The 23,047-nt window shown below is 36.2% G+C and overlaps 1 protein-coding gene across 5 annotated transcripts in view; it reads right to left on the reverse strand.

Annotated features, from left to right (window-relative positions):
- LOC109403681 (diacylglycerol kinase 1) overlaps positions 1-23,047 on the reverse strand; it is a 598,539-nt gene that overhangs the window by 161,338 nt on the left and 414,154 nt on the right. For all 5 annotated transcript variants that reach the window (XM_062853302.1, XM_062853304.1, XM_062853305.1 and 2 more), the window contains one exon: positions 7,746-7,941. In XM_062853302.1, the coding sequence (XP_062709286.1) occupies positions 7,746-7,941 (196 nt within the window). The remainder of the gene's footprint in view (positions 1-7,745; positions 7,942-23,047) is intronic.

A 23,047-nucleotide genomic window follows, 5' to 3' on the forward strand; every position in this document is an offset into this window, starting at 1 on the left:
AGAAAGCTCAAAATTTTTATAAACGCTTGTGACACTTGCAAACGTAGTAAATACGATCGCAAGCCCCCACAACTAATACAAAAAAGTACTTTTGGCGACACTGTTTTCGATAGAATCCATATTGATGTATTTTTCATGAAGGGACAAAAATGGCTTACTATAGTTGATTCATTTTCAAAATTCGCAAATATTATTGCGCTTCAAACGAGGACCATAGTCGATATGAAGCACGCAATTACAGAACACATCAGGCAATTCGGTAGACCGAAAACTATAGTTTGTGATCAAGAACCTTCCTTTAAATCCATCGATTTTATCGGTTTTCTTACCAATTTAAACATCGAGATCCACCACGCGAGTAATTCTTGCTCTAATGGAATCGTAGAGAGATTTCATTCTACATTGATCGAACTCTATCGGACTCTTCATTCAAAATTCAAAGATCTAAGCATTAATAAAATAATGAACGTTTTGGTGGACATTTACAATAATACTTTTCATTCTGCAATTAATCAAAAACCACGGGAAGTAGTTTTCAATTCATCTAATTCTACCAACCAAGAAGAAATAGCAGAACATTTTCATAAAATTCAATCGGCCGTCAAAGTCGAGCTTAATAAGAGAAAAATAAATCACGAGAAAAAGTTTTCGGATAACGAAAGCCCCAAACCTCTAAACCAAAATGATAAAATATTTATTAAAAACGGTCAAAGACTAAATAAAGATCAAGACCCGTATAAAATTTCAACAGTTAAAACTAATAATGAGCTTACATACATAGACAGTAACGACATTAAAATACACAAAAACCGGATTAAAAAATAAAAACATAAAATCTTAAAAACCATAACATTATAAAACATTAAACAAATAAAAAAATATTCCTTTCCAGACTAATTCTCATCCACCTGGTAAATGCGACCACATACAAGGAAATATCGAACAATAATGGCATGGTCGCGATAAAAATAAAAACAGTACGGATAAGGACAGGATATGAAAGGACGCTACACAAGATTAATTTGGTATCCCTTGAAGATAACATCAAATACATAGAAAAGATCACACACTCATATAAAACCGTTGAACATTTAGAGCAAACCCTTCAGGAGAAGTTAACGATAGCTAAGGAAAAACTTTCTAGTTTAATCCCACGTAGAACAAAGAGAGCACTGATGAATGTCCTTGGAACAGCAATTAAATTTATTGCGGGTAATCCCGATAACGAGGATCTGGAGATCATACACGAAGGATTAGGAATATTGCAGGATCAGGAGAATAAGTTAGTACAAAACCAAATCAAGCAAATCCAAATTAACGAGCTTTACAAAAGCAAACTTAATAATATTACAGATTCATTAAGGAAAATTAGTACGACAATCTCTAGAGAATTTAACACAGTACAAAACCTTAGATCCGACTTAGAGTTCATTAATCTCATTTGGAATGCAGACAAAATAATTCATATATTGGAATCCATAGAAGAACAAATCGAGTTCTCCAGATTAGGCCTCATAAACAAGAATATTCTTTCGTTACATGACAAGCAGGCTATCGCAGGGAAACTTAGGAAGCAAAACATCCCCCTTAACTATTTTGACGAAATCTTTCAGTATTGCTCAGCAACTATCGGTATCAGCGGCGGACAAGCGATGGTACTCGTGAAGACCCCAGTACTAGACGAACACCACTACGACCTGCTGGAGCTTCACACGTTAAAGGTCAACGATTCGAGGATAGAAACCGACATAAACCTGGTGGCAAAACACGGCAATCTGATCTACGCTCAAACGACAAAATGCGATATTTGCGAAGGTAACAAGCTTATTGAAGACGAGTGCATCTACAATATCTTAACACATCAAACACCAAAGTGCCCACTCGTAAGTACAAAACAAAGATTCCAAGTCAAAGAGGTCATAGACGGCGTAATCCTTATTGACACTGCGGAAAACATCGAGGTGAATGATTCATGCGGGGATTCAAGAATAATTACCGAACCAACTATAATAGAGATCGGGAATTGCACAATCAGAGCACGCAATTTCACATTCTCCGGTAAAATTGATGTCATAAGCCAAGACAACTACTTGATCCCAATTTACAGCAAACCTCTTCAGAAGGCAAACTACACGTACAACGAAGAGGAAAACTTCATGCTGCGAATTCAAAACCTGGAAGAACTCAGCGAGATTCAACTTTCTCTTAACAGCACACACAAGAGGGTAACATTTGGAGGCCTAGCCCTCCTGGTTTTAACATTTCTTTGTTTCGTCATTGCTTTTCTTTACAGGAAAACCCACAACAAGGATACCAAGGAGAACCACGTCGACGCTCTGCTACTTAGAGCAAAGAATCTAGGAGAAGTAGAAGCAACCGGTGGTTCCAATACCCAAACAGAAGGAAAGGATCCCGAGAAGAAGCGGCTGAAACTCATCCCAGAGCCAAGATTCGAGCTCCTGAAACATCAAACGAGGACGCTTGATACTTGAGGGGGGAGGCGTTAGGAACAGACTTGCCCACATGCCAGCCAATCAGAAGACACCATCGATCGGCCCATCGATCGATGCAACGTGGAAGTGATGACCTAGCCAATTATCCAATCGAGGTGGCAACGCGCGCCCAACCAACGTGGACGACGACGGATCGGAAGACATCGACGCAGACTTTGGCCGGGACCGTTTTGCTGAGTCGATAGGTTTAGGTAATAAAAGGTTCAGCGGTAGAAGTTTTGAGTTAGTTCCGAGTGTGAAGTGAGTGATATTTATTGTAATCTATCAATTAAGTGAAATAAAATTGTTTTTTTTATAAACTCTGATAGCTCAGAGCATTTATTGTACATATGTCGGCTCCAAGATCCACGAGCTTGGTATTGCGATGAGGATTTCGTGACCTCTGAGTACTTTGTCCGTCCTGATGACGATGGCGTCACCCTTCTCGCGATTGGTGCGTGGTGCCTGCCCTCTTACCTTTTCTTGGCATGATGTCAATGCGCTCCTACTCTTTTTTTAGATGTATTATAGAGACTTTCAGCCCTTGGCTGGTTCGTCTCTGCATATTTTTTTCCTTTTCCCCTTCTTCTTATGCCTGCCTGGGTCAAAGCGGCGTTTCCTCTCCGGCCCGCCCTAATTTGTGGTGGCTAAGGACATACATATGGTCGTAGTCCCCTGCGACCTTGGATCCGAGATTTCAGGGCCTTCCTTCTCAGCTTTCCGGGACACCTGGCCTGTGTCCGACTTGCCATCAATACTGATTTTAACTCACATCACCTCTCTCATGGTCAACAACACACGAGCAACGATTTCCCATACATTTTCTTTTTTATCGCAATGCGGAATACAAATTTTACACAGTTATTATGGACGCAAAAGGAACCGACCTTGTTGACTCAGTCTAATATATAGTGACTGTTGTCTTTACAGGTCAGTCTAGTCTAGTCTAGTCTAGTCTAGTCTAGTCTAGTCTAGTCTAGTCTAGTCTAGTCTAGTCTAGTCTAGTCTAGTCTAGTCTAGTCTAGTCTAGTCTAGTCTAGTCTAGTCTAGTCTAGTCTAGTCTAGTCTAGTCTAGTCTAGTCTAGTCTAGTCTAGTCTAGTCTAGTCTAGTCTAGTCTAGTCTAGTCTAGTCTAGTCTAGTCTAGTCTAGTCTAGTCTAGTCTAGTCTAGTCTAGTCTAGTCTAGTCTAGTCTAGTCTAGTCTAGTCTAGTCTAGTCTAGTCTAGTCTAGTCTAGTCTAGTCTAGTCTAGTCTAGTCTAGTCTAGTCTAGTCTAGTCTAGTCTAGTCTAGTCTAGTCTAGTCTAGTCTAGTCTAGTCTAGTCTAGTCTAGTCTAGTCTAGTCTAGTCTAGTCTAGTCTAGTCTAGTCTAGTCTAGTCTAGTCTAGTCTAGTCTAGTCTAGTCTAGTCTAGTCTAGTCTAGTCTAGTCTAGTCTAGTCTAGTCTAGTCTAGTCTAGTCTAGTCTAGTCTAGTCTAGTCTAGTCTAGTCTAGTCTAGTCTAGTCTAGTCTAGTCTAGTCTAGTCTAGTCTAGTCTAGTCTAGTCTAGTCTAGTCTAGTCTAGTCTAGTCTAGTCTAGTCTAGTCTAGTCTAGTCTAGTCTAGTCTAGTCTAGTCTAGTCTAGTCTAGTCTAGTCTAGTCTAGTCTAGTCTAGTCTAGTCTAGTCTAGTCTAGTCTAGTCTAGTCTAGTCTAGTCTAGTCTAGTCTAGTCTAGTCTAGTCTAGTCTAGTCTAGTCTAGTCTAGTCTAGTCTAGTCTAGTCTAGTCTAGTCTAGTCTAGTCTAGTCTAGTCTAGTCTAGTCTAGTCTAGTCTAGTCTAGTCTAGTCTAGTCTAGTCTAGTCTAGTCTAGTCTAGTCTAGTCTAGTCTAGTCTAGTCTAGTCTAGTCTAGTCTAGTCTAGTCTAGTCTAGTCTAGTCTAGTCTAGTCTAGTCTAGTCTAGTCTAGTCTAGTCTAGTCTAGTCTAGTCTAGTCTAGTCTAGTCTAGTCTAGTCTAGTCTAGTCTAGTCTAGTCTAGTCTAGTCTAGTCTAGTCTAGTCTAGTCTAGTCTAGTCTAGTCTAGTCTAGTCTAGTCTAGTCTAGTCTAGTCTAGTCTAGTCTAGTCTAGTCTAGTCTAGTCTAGTCTTTTCGGTGGAGCTCCTGAAAAAGTTCCTGGTGAAACTTCTGTGGTAATTCCCACTTAACTAACTACAGCAATTCCCGTTTAAATTCCTGGGGGAACTCGTGGTGGGTCTCCCGTTGAACTTCCTATTGAAGAGGAATTTTTTTTGTGAAATTTCTACAAGAATTTTCGATGGAATTCCTAGTAGTGTTCCCAGTTGAACTATTCGAGGATTATTCTGTTGAACTCCTAGAGAAGTTTCCGATGTAACTCCTAGAGGAGCTTTTGCTGGTACTCCAAGAAGTATTCCCGGTTGAACACATGTAGTAGTTCCTGGTGAAACTGTCAGAGGAATTTCCTGTGGAGAAAAAAATCTTGATGGAACTGCTGGGCTCCTATTATTATGTACCGCAAATTTCTTAAGGTGTTTCATCGGCAACTACTCAAGGAGCTTTGTCAGGGAACCCACTGAGTTCCAGGGAGAATTTTTCGAGGATTTCCTTCAATTATTCTCTGGGAGCTCGGCAGGATTTCAGCAGAACATATCTGTGGGAGTTGGAATTCTTTTCTAAGATGTAACAGCAATTCTTTAGGAGTTCCATCAGAAATTCGTATACAAATTTCTAAAAGAATTTATTTTGGAGTTCAACCGTTTGTCCTTGTAGCAACACATCTGTGAAAACCTTTAGTTGTTCCATCGGGATTTCTTGTAGGAGTTTCATCAAGATTTTTTGTGTTTTTCTCAACGACTGCTACATAGAGTTGCTCTTTGAGATCCGCAGGAGTTCGACTACAAAATTTGTAGGAGTTCCAGTGGAGACACAAGTGGAAGTTCCAACGGAATTTTTTTTATAAGTTCCATAAGAAACTTCCCTATAGGGGAGTTCCACTGGAAATTTGTATAGAAGCTACATCGGGTATTGCTCTAGTAGTTTCACCAAGAACTTCGCTAAAAGTTCCACCGGAAATTCCACCAAGGATTCCCGCAGTATCCGCGTACCACGTGTTTTCTAGTATTTCCACCGGGAATTTGTCAGAGAGTTCCACCGCAAATTCCTGCAGAACTACCACCACAGGAGTTCCACCGGAAACTGCTCTAGAAGTTCCTCTACGAATTCTTGCAGGAGTTCTACCAGCACTTTCTCTAGGAGTTCCAACGAGAATTTCTCTAGCAGTTCCCCCAGTTATTCTTCTGGAAATACTACTGTAGGAGTTCCACATGTAATTTCACTAAAAGTTCCACCAAAAATTTCTTTAGAAGATTCACCACGAACTTCCACTGAAATTTGACCGGAAATTTCTTTAAGGTTTCCGCTGGGAGTTCGGTAAGGAGTTCCACCGCGATTCTTAAAAAAATACTTCGGAAATATGTACCTTAATAATTTCCGTCAGGCACACCTCATGGAACTCCATTGATTCTTCTATGATTTCCACAGAGAATTTCTTTGAAAGTTTCATCAAAAATTTATCTAGAAGTATCACCGAGAACATTACCAGAAGCTCCCCCATGAGTTTCTCTAGGATTTGACCAGGAAATACACAGGTAAATGATCTAGGAGTTGGGAAGTCTTGGAAATTCTTCCAAGAGTTCAATCGAAAATGGCCCTGGAAGCTCCACTGGGAATTCTTGCAGGAGTTTCATCGGAAAGTCTTCTAGGAGTACACCGGAAATTTCTCCAGCAGTTCGATCGGGAATTCCCGCAGGAGATTTCCAAAGAGCTTCTGTAAGTTGTCCCTCTGTTATTGGCTATTTCCGGTCAAAATTGGTTTTAGGCTGAATTACTTAATAGCTTCCAACGTTTCGGCCTTTGGTTTGGGCCTTCCTCAGGGAGGTTATAGGCGTACCGCTAGCGTTTCATCGCCCTTTGCTGGGCTGTGGGCTGTCGGAATGGGCTTTGTGGTTTGTCTGATTTTGGATGGTGGTGGGTAGATTTTGAGGGTGAATGTTTGGATTTTTGTTCTTGCCACTTCACCAAACACTAACATGGCGTCTAGACACTGTGTAATTACACAGTGTCTAGACTCCATATTAGTGGTTGGTGAAGTGGCAAGAACAAAAATCTAAAAATTTTACAGTGTCTAGACGCCATGTTAGTGGTTGGCGAAGTGGCAAGAACAAAAATCCAAAAATTCACCCTCAAAATCTACCCACCACCATCCAAAATCAGACAAACCACAAAACCCATTCCGACAGCCCACAGCCCAGCAAAGGGCGATGAAACGCTAGCGGTACGCCTATAACCTCCCTGAGGAAGGCCCAAACCAAGGGCCGAAACGTTGGAAGCTATTAAGTAATTCCGCCTAAATCCAATTTTGACCAGAAATAGCCAATAACAGAGGGACAATTTATAAAAACCCTGGTCGCATTCCAAATAGCTTCTGTAAGAGTTCCATTGCGCAATCCCATAGGAGTTTCACCAGTAATTCTTGTAGGAGTTCCAATGGGAATTACCGCAGTCCGAATTTCCAACACTTGGATCCTCTGTTCATCTGAAAGCAGCCGCCTTCATCTAGGAATTCCTGTAACGCGTGTAATCTATAATTTTGTAATCTATTTCTGCCCAGTGGGAAGTGGCAGAATAGCTTAGATATATAGCGCATTTAGTTCACCACTGGACTATCGCACTAGTTTTCACGAAAGCGAAAACGCAAATAAAAGTGCGCGATTGCATCAAATCAACTCGGTGTCTTCAGAGCACTTGTTCACCATAGATTGAAGAAATAGTGCGCCGAAAACATCAACCGGATTTGATGCAATCGCGCACTTTTATTTACGTTTTCGCACTTATAAAGTCGCAGTTCGCAGTCCAGTGGTGAACTAAATGCGGTATATTTACCTAACAATGGAATAGTAATGATCATCTTTCAATAATGACACAGATCAATAACCTTACATTCGTAAGGAAATATTCTATCTAGATAGCTTTGTGAAACCAATAGGGGTTACTGCTTTAACTAAAAATGCAATGGAAAACTCTCGTGTCATGCCTTGAGCATGTGCGCTCGTCTACAAATCAATTGTCTCTACGCTAGTCTGTGAACTTACTCCCACAGATGTAATTCACTGCTATCTACGATTCCCAATCCATACTCCCATATGCCTATTACAACCTTCAGTGCAACACTTGGGTCCTGTCTCTGTCTGTGTTCGAACCTTACCTCGATTGTGGGACGTGACGGGTGCGCAGGCGGCATTACTGCTGATCGCCGCCATCTGGCTGAGCGCCTTGCCATGGCCGCCGTGATACAGGGCCGGCTTCAGGAATGATATGAACAGATGCCGCGTCAGCTCCTCCGGCGTTTCGCAGTCGAGGAACGCATCCAGAAATTTCCGGAAACCCTCATAGTCGACGTCCTGGAATGAGAAAGAAAATGCGATTTGTGTAAGAAAGAGATTCCAATTGACAATTTTTGAAGCGATAGAGTAAGGGGGGGCAAGAGTTCGACCGCATTTTTTCTAATCAAAAACCAACATTTTGTCATAACTTTTCGAAATACATATTGATCAATTTTTATAATTTTTTGAGTGATAGACTCTTTTCAAAATGGATTCGAACAACCCTGACACCAGAAAGAAATAATTTAAATTGAGTTAACCTTTGCTGTACTAACATACTTTTTGACACATCATTTTTACCTTCAATTTGCTCTAACTTAGTCAAATCTTAACCGATTTCAATTCTCTTGGCTCGGTTGGATCGGGATTTTTCCCTAGTTTTCCTCTAAATGAAACTCGTGCCCCACTCGAATTTTTGCCCCATTTTACTCTATTGAATGGGGTCTAATTTACATCTTACACCTTACACAACTCGATAGTCCATAGCAATTCATTTTTGTTTCTGTCTCACTAGTAATGGGGAATCGTTTTTTGTTTTGTTTTCAGACAAAGTTAAAATCAGATCCAAAACAACACCCGTTTGTGCAACAAACTTTTTAAATTGCAACATAATGAGCGAGAGAATTCATGATTCAAAATATACACCAAGCGAAACCTATTGAAATAGCCATTCCTGAAATATGGTGTGTGTCTATCAGCCAGGTGTAGTATTATATTCATTGGCGTATCTAGGATTTTTTCCTAGGGGGTGCCTAGGGGGTGCCAGTTTCAGAAGCTTCCAGTTTGCTTTTTTTGTTAAAGGAATACCGATCTACCCTCAATTTCCTAGTTTAATAATATACTGCGGCGCGGGAAGAACTAACCCTGACTAAACCGTCAATTTATTCGCAATCATAAACAGATGTGCACGACTGCGGCAAATCGTGTTGAGGACATCAACACATTATTCTTGAGCTAAATTACAAACTTTTTGTAAAAGACACCAAATTTAAATCATTCCTGAGTCGCGTTGTCAAGCTTCACAAACATATATCTGGTAAATAAATTGCTGTATGAAGCTGAAAATTTCCCTTTCGTCAAACTTTGATTAGTAATCAGTGTCAAAATTTCAACTTCTAACAGCATTCTGTAAGCAAGAAACATGTTATCGGAAGTTCCAAAACTCGACCGGATAATCGAGTTTTTTTTTGTTTTCGGCAAAACATTCTTTCGGCAATTCCTCAGGGAATATTCCCGGCAATTTATTTGGAAATTGTATTACCATTTGTACGCCAATTTAGATACATTTTGAAATTTTTTCAGTAATTTCTTTGGAATTGGAAAATTTCTTATGCATTTTCATTGGACTCCCTTCGGCAATTTCTTTGAGAATTGCTTCGGTAATATGTTAAAGTTTTTTTTAAATTTTAATTAAATTATTTTTTAAATTTTAATTAACTACAAAATACCTTTCGGCACATATTTTGACAATTTCATCGGTAATTACCATGAAAACTTCTTCGGCAATCCCTTGAAAAGTTTGTTTGGCGTTTTTTTTAATCCATCAACAAATCATTCGGAATTTTTTAGTAGTCTCTCAAACATTTTCAATTACGTCAGCAGTTTTTTTTTGTAATTCATTCGACAATGACTCTAACAACTTCCTTGCGAATTATTTTGCAAATATCTTCGGAAATTCCATCTATTTTTTTTTTCGAGAATTTCGTCGGAACTTTTTTAATGTGCTTTCAGTTTTACTTCGGTATTTTCTTCAAGATTTCTTCAGTAATTATTTAAGGAATTCATACGGCCGATTCTTTCAGAAAACATTCGGCAATTCCAATGTTCGAATGAGTGTAATCAGTTTCGTACCTTTTAATTCCGCCCTATGTTGCTTATCCTTTGACAGATACGCGTATTTCGACTACCACTTGTAATCTTCCTCAGCGTCAGTTATCCACTATAACTAAGTGGATAACTGACACTTAGGAAGATTACAAGTGGTAGTCGAAATACGCGTATCTGTCAAAGGATAAGCAACATAGGGCGGAATTAAGAGGTACGAAACTGATTACACTCATTCGAAGAGGGTATTCTGCTTAGAGGGTTCGAAGAGTCGGTACAATTCCAATGTTACTTATTTCGAGTTTTTCATTAATTTCATTGACAATTCCTTTGAAAAAAAAATCTTTCAGTCCATACAACTGTTATCTATATATATAAAAATGCAGTGGCATACGTGGGACCGCGCATAACTTGCGAACGGAAGGTCCAATTTTGGTCGTCTAAGTTTCGTTCTGTTAATTTTCACCCAAGGAAGGTTTATGAGCCAAAAAACATGGACAAATTGAGAGTTTTTGAAAATTGATCTTCCATACAATTTGTGACCGGGGACTTGGTCTTGGATAGAAACTTGAAACGTCAAAAAACGCAGTAGGCAAGACAAAGTTTGCCGGGTACAGCTAGTTTCCAGTAAATTTTTGTTTGCGCCTAATCTATTGCAAATCTAGCAGAATTTTTAGGTCGTTCTCACCAAAAAAAAACTACCATTGAGTTTTTTTATTCCTATTCCCCAAATAAAATATTGTATTCCAGAAATTAATAAATCAATTTCACCAAGCATTTATTTAGATTTTTTGCTATGTTGCCACCAGAAAATCTTTCAATCTTTCAAAAAATATTTCAGAAATTTTCTCAAGGGATTTCTTTGGAAAATTCTTTAAGAATTACTTTAAAAAATTCTCAGAAAATCATTTAGGGATCCTTAAAAAATAAAAACATAAATTCTTCTCAAGCTTTTCTTGATATTTCCATCAGAAATTCTTCCAGGGAGTCTTTCAGGTAGTTATCTAGGAGTTTATTCAGAAATTAGTCATAGGAATTGTCCCGATATCTTTCCAAGAATTTTATTGAATAATCTTCCACAATTTCTTCAGAGTTCCAAAGTTTTCTTTGGAATTCTTATGGATATTCCTGCAAAAGTATCTTTAAGGATTAGGTACCTAGAAACTCTTCAATAGATTTTTGCAGTAATTCCTCCATAAATTCCTATGGAACACCCTGCAGAGATTCCGTAAGAAATCCAAAGAATTCCGTCAGAAATTCTTCCTGGGGGGTTTTTTTTAGAAAATCTTCTACAGCTTTCTTTACGAATTCCACTAAAGTTTCTTTCTGAAAGTAAGCTATAGATTAAAAAAAAAACAAGAAATCTATCACATCGCTTAGAAAGTCTTCCATTCCGAAATTCTTCCATGCTTACTAAGCATTGTTCCACATATTTCTGCTAGAATTCCGCTAACAAACCTTTCATGAATTTCCTAATAAACTCTACCAGAAAACCGTAAATTTTAAATTCATTCAGAATATTCTCCAGATATCCCGTTAGAAAATCTGCCTTCGATTTCATCCAAAATGTCTCTAATGGTTTCTTTTGAAAGCTCTTCATGGATTCCTTCGAAACTTCCTCCAGGGATTTCTTCATAAAAACACAGAGAACAGACGTCCAAGCTCAAGTAGTGCGGTTGTGTAAAGCATTGAAACGATTGTTTTGAAATAACTGGGAAAGTGACCATACGCGGCGCTGTCACATTTCGAATTAGTGTAGAATTAGCATCTAAGTTAAAATACACATAAATAAAAACTAAAAAAAAAAAACATTTCGAATAGGGGTACAAATTTGCCGTTGCTTTGCTTTTGGCGCTAGTGTTGCCAGGTGTGCAGCCCAGTATAGTTCCACCGAGGAAATGTGTTGGTTTTACTAGGAAAACAATAATTGTATTGTTGCTCAACTCATTTCAAATTGAAACTGGTGAAACTAATTATCAATGGGTTGCTCAAAATTTATTGTTGAATTAGTGAAATAATCATGAACATCTTGTAATTTGAGCAAATACAGCACAGTCTCTGAGTAGGAAAAATTAAAGGTGCGCTAGTGAAATATTTCCATGGGATCACGCTACGGCTCTGTTACTGCTTTGGGAACTTTTTAGGTAATGCTTTGGAATCTTTTTCGGCAAATTCCTTATAGATCCCTCAGGAATATCTTTGAAAAAATCTTCGGTAATTATTTCAGAATTATTTCGAACATCCCTTCAGAATTTGTTTGAAAATTCCTTCGGCAATTCCTTTTGGAACTCATTCTAAAATTCCATCAGAAATTCCTTTGATGATTTTGCCAATTATTCCTTTAAGAATTTCGCCGGCATGGTATTTGGAAAATTGTTCGGTAATTTCTTAGAAAATTACTCAAGCAATTCTTTGGAAATTTTTTTCAAAATTTTTTTGGCATATTTTCTGAGAACCCCTTTGAGAAAAAAATGTTTTTATTACTTGTGGCAAGTTTCATGGAAATTTTCTTCGGAAAGCTTCCATAATTTGTTCAAGGATGCCTTTAATAGTTCTTCTCAGAGTTCTTGATATATTCAAAAAAAAATCTGGCTAAATTGCCATCAAAATTACCTAAGAAGTTTCTTAAACAGTTGCCAATTGTTTGGAAACTTCTTTTTTAATTTTGATGGAAATGTATCCTGCAATTTCTCTGGGAGTTTTTCAGGATTTTTTTGGATTTTTTATGGTTTATTTTATTGAGAATCTTTTTGAGTTTTTCTTTGCAAATTGATTCGGCAACACCATTCCCCAACATCACAATTCCGTTGTAAATTATGAATTTTTGAATTTCCAAAGGAACTATCAGAGAATTTGCAAAGGAATGGCCGAAGAGATTCGCAAAGAAATAGCCGAAAAATCCCCAAATAATATACAAAAGAAATTGTGAAATGAGTTCCCATGGAATTATAAAAATAATTGTTTGCGAAACTTCCAAATTAACTGCCAAGGGAATTTTCAGAGGAATTACCGAAAAAGCTTCCAGTGAAATTTCCGAAGATCTGAAAGGCATTACTGTAAGATTTTGCACATAAATAACAAAAGGAATTCTCAAAAAAGTGCTGAACACCGAAGTAATTCACAAAGGAATCGCCGAAAAAATCATCGATGATGCAGCCAAATGTCCGAATTAATTAAAAAACAATGCAAAAAAAATATAGACATATTGCCGAGGCAATTTTTGGAAGCAATAATTATAAATACACTGAAATCATAAATAACTACAAAAGATATTGGCATCGAATTGCCAAAGAAGTTTGCAAAGAAACTGAAAAAGGAATTTTGGAATGAAATTTAGATGAGTTGCCATTGAAATTTCAGAAGAAATTTCTAATGAAATTGCTGATCAAAAAACCAAGCTCGTCGCATATAGCGCGAGCGTGGTGCAGTTTTGGGGTCAATGGTTTTAAATTTATTAAAATTAATCACCCAAACCACTGCTAGAACCGAAAAACTGATACACATTTCATATAGCATCTTACCCAAGTAACATTTTCAGTTTTATCGAATTCTACAAGACTGTTATAAATCAACATCAATAAAACTCATATCAAGGCAAGAACATCTTCATTGATTCTATCAGAACCTCATGTGGAGCAGCATCCGGCTAGTTGGCCTACCCTTGAGAAGGTTATGAAGGGTGCCAATGCCAACTGTAATAAAATAAGTTTGGCATTTATCACAACCTTTTTTATGCTACTCTATCTTAGGAGATGCTGTTTTCACTAGTGAGAGCATTATTAATAACATTGTGAAATTCATAAATGATTCTTGGCTTTGATAAATTCTCAATCTCATTCTCAACAAATTAACTAAATAATCTTCCAGAGAATTGACAAATTTCGAGAGAAGTTATTTATCATATAGTGTCTCAATTTTTATGGCCACGTTGAATTTACTGTGAAAAGTGCCATAAAACATTCGAAAAACGAGTGCCCTATTCGAAATCTTTATTATTTTACATATTTTTTATTGTAATTAAAAAAATATTTTTTTTTGGTTGAATTACAATTTTGCCGGAATTTAACCAAAACATTCCTGTCCTAGTTTCACTCATAACTACGAATCATGTATGCTCGGGAATACGTAAAATAACACAACATACATAGCGGAAATGCGCACTACGTTACAAAATAAATCACTGAAACGATGTGCAACTAATATGGCCGAAGCAAAAACATCATTTTTACCAACATTGCTACCTTGCTTTTATAAAAGTAACTATTAATGCAAACATTTTTAAAATCGCATTTATGAAGATATTATGCATGCGAAAAGGTTACATCAAAAGCCGATCTAAAACCGTTCAGCATTTTTTCTGCTTATATGATGTCCAAACAGCAACGACATTTTGACAGATGAAGCGCGGCTTTATTTACATTCGAATCATGTTTCGCGAAAATGAATTGCATTACGGAAGTGCTTCTACATTGTGGCAACCGCTGTGATCTATTTACAATCTTCCACCAGGTATAACCACAATTAAGCACCGTGGAGCCATCACCAACCGCATCAGGTAAGCATTCGTGAGTAGCTTTCTTCTATGACAGCTCACCTAACGATTCTACGGTTGTTAAACGTTGAACTTAGTTGCCCCCGAAAAGCCCTTCAATCTGGCAGTGTTTATGTCTCGTGATATGCAGTGATGGAAAACAGTGAGGAATGCAGCTGAGTAGACACAAACGCAAAGCTATCCTACTCGCGAACAACAGAAGCTAGAATATATTCGCACTTCCTTCACTCGCGAGCTAACGAAGCTGGTCGCACTCGTGATTGATTCGCGAAGCAGCTCTGAACATTTTTCAATTTTGTGAAAAAAACAAATTTACACGGCCGACAGATTAACTTTTCAGGAACAATAAAGCACAAATCACTACTATCTGATGGATAATTACTTGTTTTGCTATTAAAATCGCACCAAAATGCAATTCCCGCATCTCCACTTGTTCTTCGCGAATAAAAATTCATGAGTGTTTTTGTTTTTGTTTTGCTTCATACTCGTGAAGCAAGCGGGTGCGAATAAACTCACACACGGCTTACTCTCGGCACCGTGAGTAAACCGATTGTTGCTTTTACACTCGCGAGTTGATTCACGATGAGAGTGTTTCCATCTCTGGTGATATGATCTTGTTGCTTATTCAGTTTTCCAGTTTCCTTGGGCTGAAAGAGGTCTATCACAATATTTACACTATCGATGTCACTCCAGCTTCCAAATATTATTTATTTATGGTACTACTCGTAGTGATGGGAGCAAAAAAAAAACAGTGATCGCCATATTGATGAGCTGGTTGATTGTTTGGTTTAGAAATGGCATTTATATTAGCAACACACTTTTATGATACATTTTATTGTGGTATCCATAAACATTAGTCCTGTTCAACGACGCAGGTTGAACTTGCTCGAAGTTGCTGCATCTTGTTCTTACCCATTTGTCATCAAACGGATAAGAGCGGGATGCAGCAACTTCGAGCAAGTTCAACCTACGTCGTTGAACAGGACTATTATTTACATAGGTTTATCATGCGGTTTTACGGAAGCACAGAATGCCGTTTTAAATTTAGCAATAAGATCAATTAATGTTAGTATTTGTCGTTTAGCTACAGAAGGTTTTGAAAACTGCCTGAAGAAAAACTGTTCTACGTGACTGCTTTGCATTGTTAAATGCGGTTAGTAAGCAAAATAGCATGTCTGCTGCTACAATAAAACCTTTATAAATTAGCATAAAAGCTGAAAGGCTGTCATATTGTTACTTGGGTAGGATAATCCTATTTGAAGGGTCTTGAACTAATTAATCAGAAAAGCCTTATTTTTAGTGCTTAAATTATAGAATATAAGTCCAAAACGCTAATACGTAAAATTATCAATGAAGTCATTGCGTTTGTAGCTTTAGTTTTGTTTAAATGCGCCATCAATAAATATTGGAAGTATCGTGTGAAGTTTTAATTTCAATATCAATGAATATCAAGACTAATATCAAGGCATAATTCTAGGGGGTGCCAAATTCATTCTAGGGGGTGCCAGGCACCCCTGGAACCCCCCCTAGCTACGCCAATGATTATATTCCATTTTGCCAGGTGAATTTAACTAGCGCTTCGCTTTCAACTTGGCGGCAGCCGGCGGGGTTCTTTGCGTGAGAGAATCCCGTCTGCTCAAAAGTTTCCCGTCAATCCAGGAAAAATAAAAATTCAGCACACTGCATTGCAGTAGTTTACCCGGCAGGAAAAGTTTATCGCTTGACTCCTGGGCTCAGCAAACGCGGAACTCGGTCTACCAAAAAAAGAAGGAGGCTAATAAATGATATAGTGTTGCTTCAGTGCTTCTGGGCAGGTGCTGTGCTGGCCGTTATGTTTTGGCGGACACGCAAAGAAGCGATAAAAGCGATACAAAATAATAATTATAAAAAAAATATGATAGTTGTACCTCTAATTAGCTCGAATGCTATTATTATTTGAAGAAAACATGCTCTCCTGAAGTTAAGGATTACAATAAAACTTGATATCCATGAAATACATTTTCTACATTTTACTCTGCTCCTGTTTCTGTGACCTGGTAAACCTTGTTTCAACTGCGCAATATAGCCGTGCGATTTAAGCCCACAAACGTGCTAGAAGCATTGTCTGTGAATCGCACTCATAATTTTTGATCCATCCAGCGTTATACGTAAGGACCTAATTACTGGGTTGCATTTCTTCCAGATTCTTTTGGAAATTTATCTAGACATTTCTTTAAATGTTTCTCTTAGGAAGCTTAGGAAATACTTCGAAAGTTCCTTCAGAAATTCTTATGGGGATTTTTCCGAAAATATTCTAAAAAATGGTTCAGAAATTCCCCCAGGTTTACGATTTTTTTTCAATTACTCTTCCAAGTAGGTATTCATTCATAATTTAATGCGGGATTTTTTCACATGGTTTTTTTTCTGATTTTTTTTTAGAAATGTCTTCGGGATTCCTTCAGAAGTTCCACTTGTTAGAGTTTTCACAATTTTATTTTTGAAAATTTTGCATGGATTGCTTCAGATATCCCCGCATAAATTTCTGCAGGATCTCTTTCAGGGATTCTTCCAGAAATTCTTCTAAGGATTCCTTTAGAAAATCTAACGCAAATTTTTGTAGAAATTTCTGCTCTAAACATTCATTCGGAAAGTTTCTTCAAGGATTGCTTTAGAAATTCCTATCGAGATTCCTTCAGAATCTCCATTAGCGATCTTCCGGAAAATTCATTAACGATTGTTTTAGAAAATCTTGCAGCAACTCAGTAGGTCCCCATATATTTATTCAAAATTTTTCCTGGAACTACTTAAGAAAAACTCTAACGGACATTTTTAGAATTTTTTCCGGGGATTTTTTATATAATCTTCCAACATTTTCGAACTAAATTCTTTCAAGGATTCATTCAAAAATTCTCTTCTGGGATTACTTAAGAAATTCCCTAAATATTCTACAAAATCTTGTAAGAAGTGATTCAAAAATTCAGTTATGAATTTCTTCACCCAGAGATTCCTTCCGAAATTTCTCTAGATATTTGTTCAGGTATTGTCCAGAGACTCTTTTAGAACTTTCTTCACAATTTTTTCCGGGAATTTTCCAGAAAATCTTTCAAAAACTACAGAAATTCATTTGAAAGTATCTACAAAAACGCTTTCTTAACCCTTGTATCCGGCAGGGTACCCGGGTACCCAGCACCCATTTAAAATACACGGTGTAGAAAAAAGCAAAAAGTTTGCCGGCCACATAACGGTTAAATTCCCACAAGGCTTGATTTTTTTTTCGAAAAATCCTTCTTCAGAAGCATTTTTTGTAACTTCTCCATGAATTGCACCGGTGTTTCCTCATAAAAATTTCTCGAACAAATCCTTTAGAAATTTGTCCACGAATTTCTTGGGAAATTTATCCAGGGATTATTTAACTCTTTACGGCCGGATGAGTCATATGTGGCCCCGGCGTTGAAACCGAGTATAACAAACGTGTTTGACGTCAGCAAGGTTGCGAACAAGGCATATTTATCTGACCCCAAAGGGGTTAAGGAATTCTTGCAGAAACTCCTTCAGAAATTTCTCGAAGGATTCCTTTTTAAAAACCTTCCATTCCTTTGTTTTTTTTTGTCAATAAGTCTTTCATTGCTTCAGAAATTAGTTCATGAATTCTTTCAGAATTCAATTCCTCCGGGAATTCTTTATGATTTTTTTTATAGAATTGGAAGAATTTTCCAGAAAATTTTTCGAAGTATTCCTTTAGAAAGACATTTCATGTCATGTTTTTTAAAAACTCCTTCATGAATTTCTTCAAATATCCTACATTTATTTCTTCGAATTTTTTTCCAGAGAAATTTTGAAGAAGGTTTCCAGAGATTACTTCAGAAACTAGTCTGTATATTTGTCTAGAGATTTCTCTTAGAATTCCATTACAAAATCTTCCATGGATTGCTTAAGAGTTTCATCCAGGGATTCTCACAGAAAACCTACCAAGGATTTCTTCAAAAAATTCTTTAGAGATTCCCACGGAAATTTATCGAAAATCTTCCATGGGTTGCTTCAGAAATTCCTCCAAGATTTTTTTTTAAATTCTTCTTAGTGTGAAATGCTTCAAAGATTTTTTCAGAAATTGCTCCTTATTTCCGTTAGTAATTCATTGGAGATCTCACCAGAAGTTTTTTCGAGGATTCATTGAGAAACTTTCCATGGATTTCCACAACTATTCCTCCGTGGATTCTCAAAAAAAAAAATCTACTGGGATTTTTTTCAGATATATTTTCACTGGTTCGGTTGGAAAATTTTCCTTCAGAAATTTTTCCAGCTATTTTTCCAAAACATCTTCCAGGGATTGTATTAGAATTTTTTTCATGAACTCCTTTAAAAATCATCCAGAGATTGAGATATGGTCATCAAGATATTCCTTAACTCTGTATTACTCATCCCCGTCTAGTATAGTTGGAGCATTTTCGTATGTTTTTTTTCCTGGACAATCGAAACTTTAATATTTGTAGCTGATATTTGGGACTGTTCTGTATATCTGAAATCAGTTTTTGGTGTCTATTGAAGCGTATTCACATTTTTTTTTTAAATCAATGAAAATTTGATGTTTTGGCTACATTTAAGATGTTATTGTTTCTTTTGTTTTGAATCGCAACAATCAATTTATTTTTGAATTTTCCTCAATCATCAGAGGACAGTTGAATACACTCTAAAAAAGTTTAAAATAAAAATATTTAAACAATAATCATAAAATCTCAAAATGTTTTCGTCTCTAAAAGTCGGTATTCAAAATCGGCAATGATAGTGAAGGGATGTTCAAAAATAAAATATAGCAAAAGCAAATCCAAAATTCACAAAATCGCGAATTAAAAAGAATTACCTCCAAATACATATTTAAATTGATTTTAGATGACGAAAAATGACATTTAGATAAAAAAAAATGGGTACTAGAGGGTTAAGGAAGCTTCTAGCGATTTCTTTAGAAGTTCTCTGATGGATTTCTTCAGCAATTTCTCTGTTGATATACATCGCACCTTTAAAGTTCATGCACGGATTGCTACAGCGAATTCCAATAGACATATCTACAGATTTTTGTTTATTTCTGTGGTGATTTTTTCAGGACTATTCACAGATGTTTATCCATTTGATTCTTCAGAAAAAATACGTTGAACAGGCCAAATTGTGATTTGGTGCAAAAAAATATGCAAATTTATTAGTTTTTTCACGTTTTCATGGTCTCGGGACCAAAAAGATACCCTGGTTTTAAATTTTTATAAGAAAGTTCAGGAATTTTGGCGTAACATATCAAAAAATCAGAAACGTATGTTTTTTAGTTTTTGAGATATAATTTTTTGAATATCGTGAGTCATATATTTAATACTAGTTGCTATAAAACTGCCTGATATGTATTGTAAATTTTCCTGAAACTATGCATTGTATTGCTTTTTTGAGTGATTCCTGGTCTTTTTGGTATCCATACATGTATAAGGATTCAAAATATAATCAAATTAAAAAAAATGTTTTGTATGGGAAAATTTGGCCTTTTATTTAAAAAAAAAATATCTCAAAAACTAAAAAACACACAACTCTGATTTTTTGATATGTTACGCCAAATTTCTTGTATTTCCTGATAAAAATATAAAACCAGGGTACCTCTTTGGTCTCGAGACCATGAAAACGTGAAAAAACTAATATATTTGCATATTATTTGCACAAAAACACAACTTGCCCCATTCAACGTATTTTTCCTGAAAACTAGAACTCAATAACTTTTAAACAAAAAAAGTTTGAAATCGGTTAACTGATTCAAAAGTTATGATTTTTTAAACATTTTTAGTTTTAAAAACCTTGATTTTCAGGACCACCCTATCTGAAAATTGGTCACCCTAATGAGGAAATATAAAATACGGGTCCAATTATTTTCGATAAACTACAAACCCACCAAGTTCCACAATAATTGGAGTTGCATAACATCGTTTTTCTATGGAATGGCTGATTGCAAAAAATTTTTACCTAAGGAGAAACTGGAAGCTTTCCTCACTTTTTGGTTTTTGATTTTTTATTAAATAACGAAGCAATATTTTCGTGCAAATGTAGAGTATGGATCAAGGTACCTTATGATTTTTTTTTGTGGTGGAATTTTTTTTTTTTCGTTTTTGCAGAAACCATTTTTGAACAAAATTTTACAAAAAAATGGTTTCTGCAAAAATGGAAAATATTTTCCACCTCAAAAAAAATTCAGAAGATACCTTGATCCATACTCTACACGTGCACGAAAACCGATTTTGAAAATATTGCTTCGTTATTTCTGGAGCAACATTTGAAAAGGGCATACTAGCATTGGTAAACAATGACTTCACACGTCGCTCCTGAGCCCCCCTCAGCTTATTCACAAAAACTAAGACCGTTATCAGATAGAGCAAACATCGATCTTTCGGATAACGGTGTTCATTTGCGTGGGCGGGCTGCTGTTATGCCCTACAGAGCGTTTTAGAAAAAAGACACAAGACCTCTTGGGCCCTTTCAAATGTTGCTCCAGATTTAATAAAAAATCAAAAACCAAAAAAATGAGAAAATGCTTCCAGTTTCGCCTTAAGCCATGGCTAAAATATAAACGACTCATAAGAAAGTGGTCATTCTTCATAAATAATTCCAAAAGTCTCAGTGAAGAAACAGGGGTGTAAGCAGTAATAAATTACAAAAGTTTCATAAACAAATAAAAAAATGCATAAATAAATCAAAAGTTTCCATAAATAATTGATTTTTGAGCAATTAAAAAAGTCAAAAATGCAATGAATAAATCAACTGTTGCAATAAAAAAAGCCATTTTTCCCACCAAATAACTTCGAATTTTCCATAAATAAATCCGATATTTCCATAATAAATATGAAAATTCACAATAAAAAAAATATCGAAAAAGCAATAAATAATTCAAAAAGTGCAATAAACGAAAAAATAAATTATCAATAAATGTCAAAAAACGAGCAATAAACCTAAATGCATTTTGAGCCAAAAAAATACACAGACCATGCGGCGAAGCCGCATAGAGGATTGAGGAACTGAGGTGGCAGAAGGCCGCCGAAGTTTCCGATATCCGATGCACCGCAACTGCATCGTTTCGGTTCTAGGCAAACCACAGATCCAAGAATTTGCCCGGTATAATGCAAACATAGATGTTATCCCTTTTTTAGGTCCGACGAGCGATAGCGAGTTCGGACAGCAAGCGATTGCTCGGCAAATTGCAATCATAGTTAGGCAGGCTTTTCAATCGTTACAGTCATATAAGTGCGATTCAGTATTTCACTGCATCAAAATTTTCTTGCATTTGTTTTTCATGGGTAATTTAGTCATTTTTTATTGCATTTTTTGATTTTTTTTAATTGCTTTTTCGATATTTTTTTTATTGTGAATTTTCTATTTTTTTTATGGAAATTCGGATTTATTTATGGAAAATTCGAAGTTATTTGGTGGGAAAAATGGCTTTTGTTATTGCAACAGTTGATTTATTCATTGCATTTTTGACTTTTTTAATTGCTCAAAAATCAATTATTTATGGAAACTTTTGATTTATTTATGCATTTTTTTATTTGTTTATGGAACTTTTGTAATTTATTACTGCTCACACCCCTGTTTCTTCACTGGGATTTTTCGAATTATTTATGGGAAATTTTGTATTTATTATGGAACGTTTAATTGTCTGCCCTTAAGCCATATGTTTTCATGTAAAATAGCCTGATCCTCCTCTCCTCTTCTTGGCGTAACGTCCTCACTGGGACAAAGCCTGCTTCTCAGCTTAGTGTTCTATGAGCACTTCCACAGTTTTTAACTGAGAGCTTCCTCTGCCAATGACCATTTTGCATGTGTATATCGTGTAAAATAGTAAAATAGCCTGATCTTTCCCTTATTTGGATCATTGATACACAACCAGTTTATCAACTTACAGTAAATATTTTAAATTTTTTGAAGCAGTTTTCAAAAAGTTACAGCTATTTGACCATTTTTTTTAAGTGAAAATTTTGCCTGTCCCGATCATTTTGTCTATCCCCTGTACGTTGAGTTCATTAAAAAATCATTAATAATTACTTACCAATTATCGTTAAGATTAGAAAATAATTCCTCCAAATGATGATCTTAAAGTGTAATACTGAGATATTTTCACAGTGGTGTACTAGTATATGGGTGCCAAGGTTTAGTAAACCTTAAATAACCAGCTTTATCATGGAAGCACTGACTTTCACTGTCACTTTTTTAGATAATTGAGGTTTTTTTTTCAAAATGAGCCGGAGAACATCAATAAGACTCTATCGCTTTATTGTATTAAAAAAAAAAAAAAATTTCATCGTTTCATATTTTTTTTTTTGAAAAGTGTTCAGGTATTCCCACTATGAAAAGTAATGAAATTATATCAATTATGAAAAAATCCAATAAAACATTGAGCGTTAATTCATATTTTTTCTTTAAAAGTTGTTATCCCTTGCTTTTTTTCCTAGGATTAATTAGAAAATTTTATATTGATGTACCGTCAAGGCGCCATTCACCGTGTGCCTTCGAATATTTTTCCATTATTTCCATATTATGATTGAATGATATGACAATTTCCCTTCAATTCTACCAATACAATGTTGTATTGGTGCAATTGAAGGGAAATTGTCATTTCATTCAATCATAATATGGAAATAATGAAAAAAAATATTCGAAGGCACACGGTGAATGGCGCCTTGACGGTACTCTTAGAAACTTGAAGATTATTATTTTTACACTAGTTTACAAAATAAAACGAAAGTCACGAAC

Source organism: Aedes albopictus, chromosome 2 (assembly GCF_035046485.1).
Source record: "Aedes albopictus strain Foshan chromosome 2, AalbF5, whole genome shotgun sequence".
NCBI lineage: Eukaryota > Metazoa > Arthropoda > Insecta > Diptera > Culicidae > Aedes > Aedes albopictus.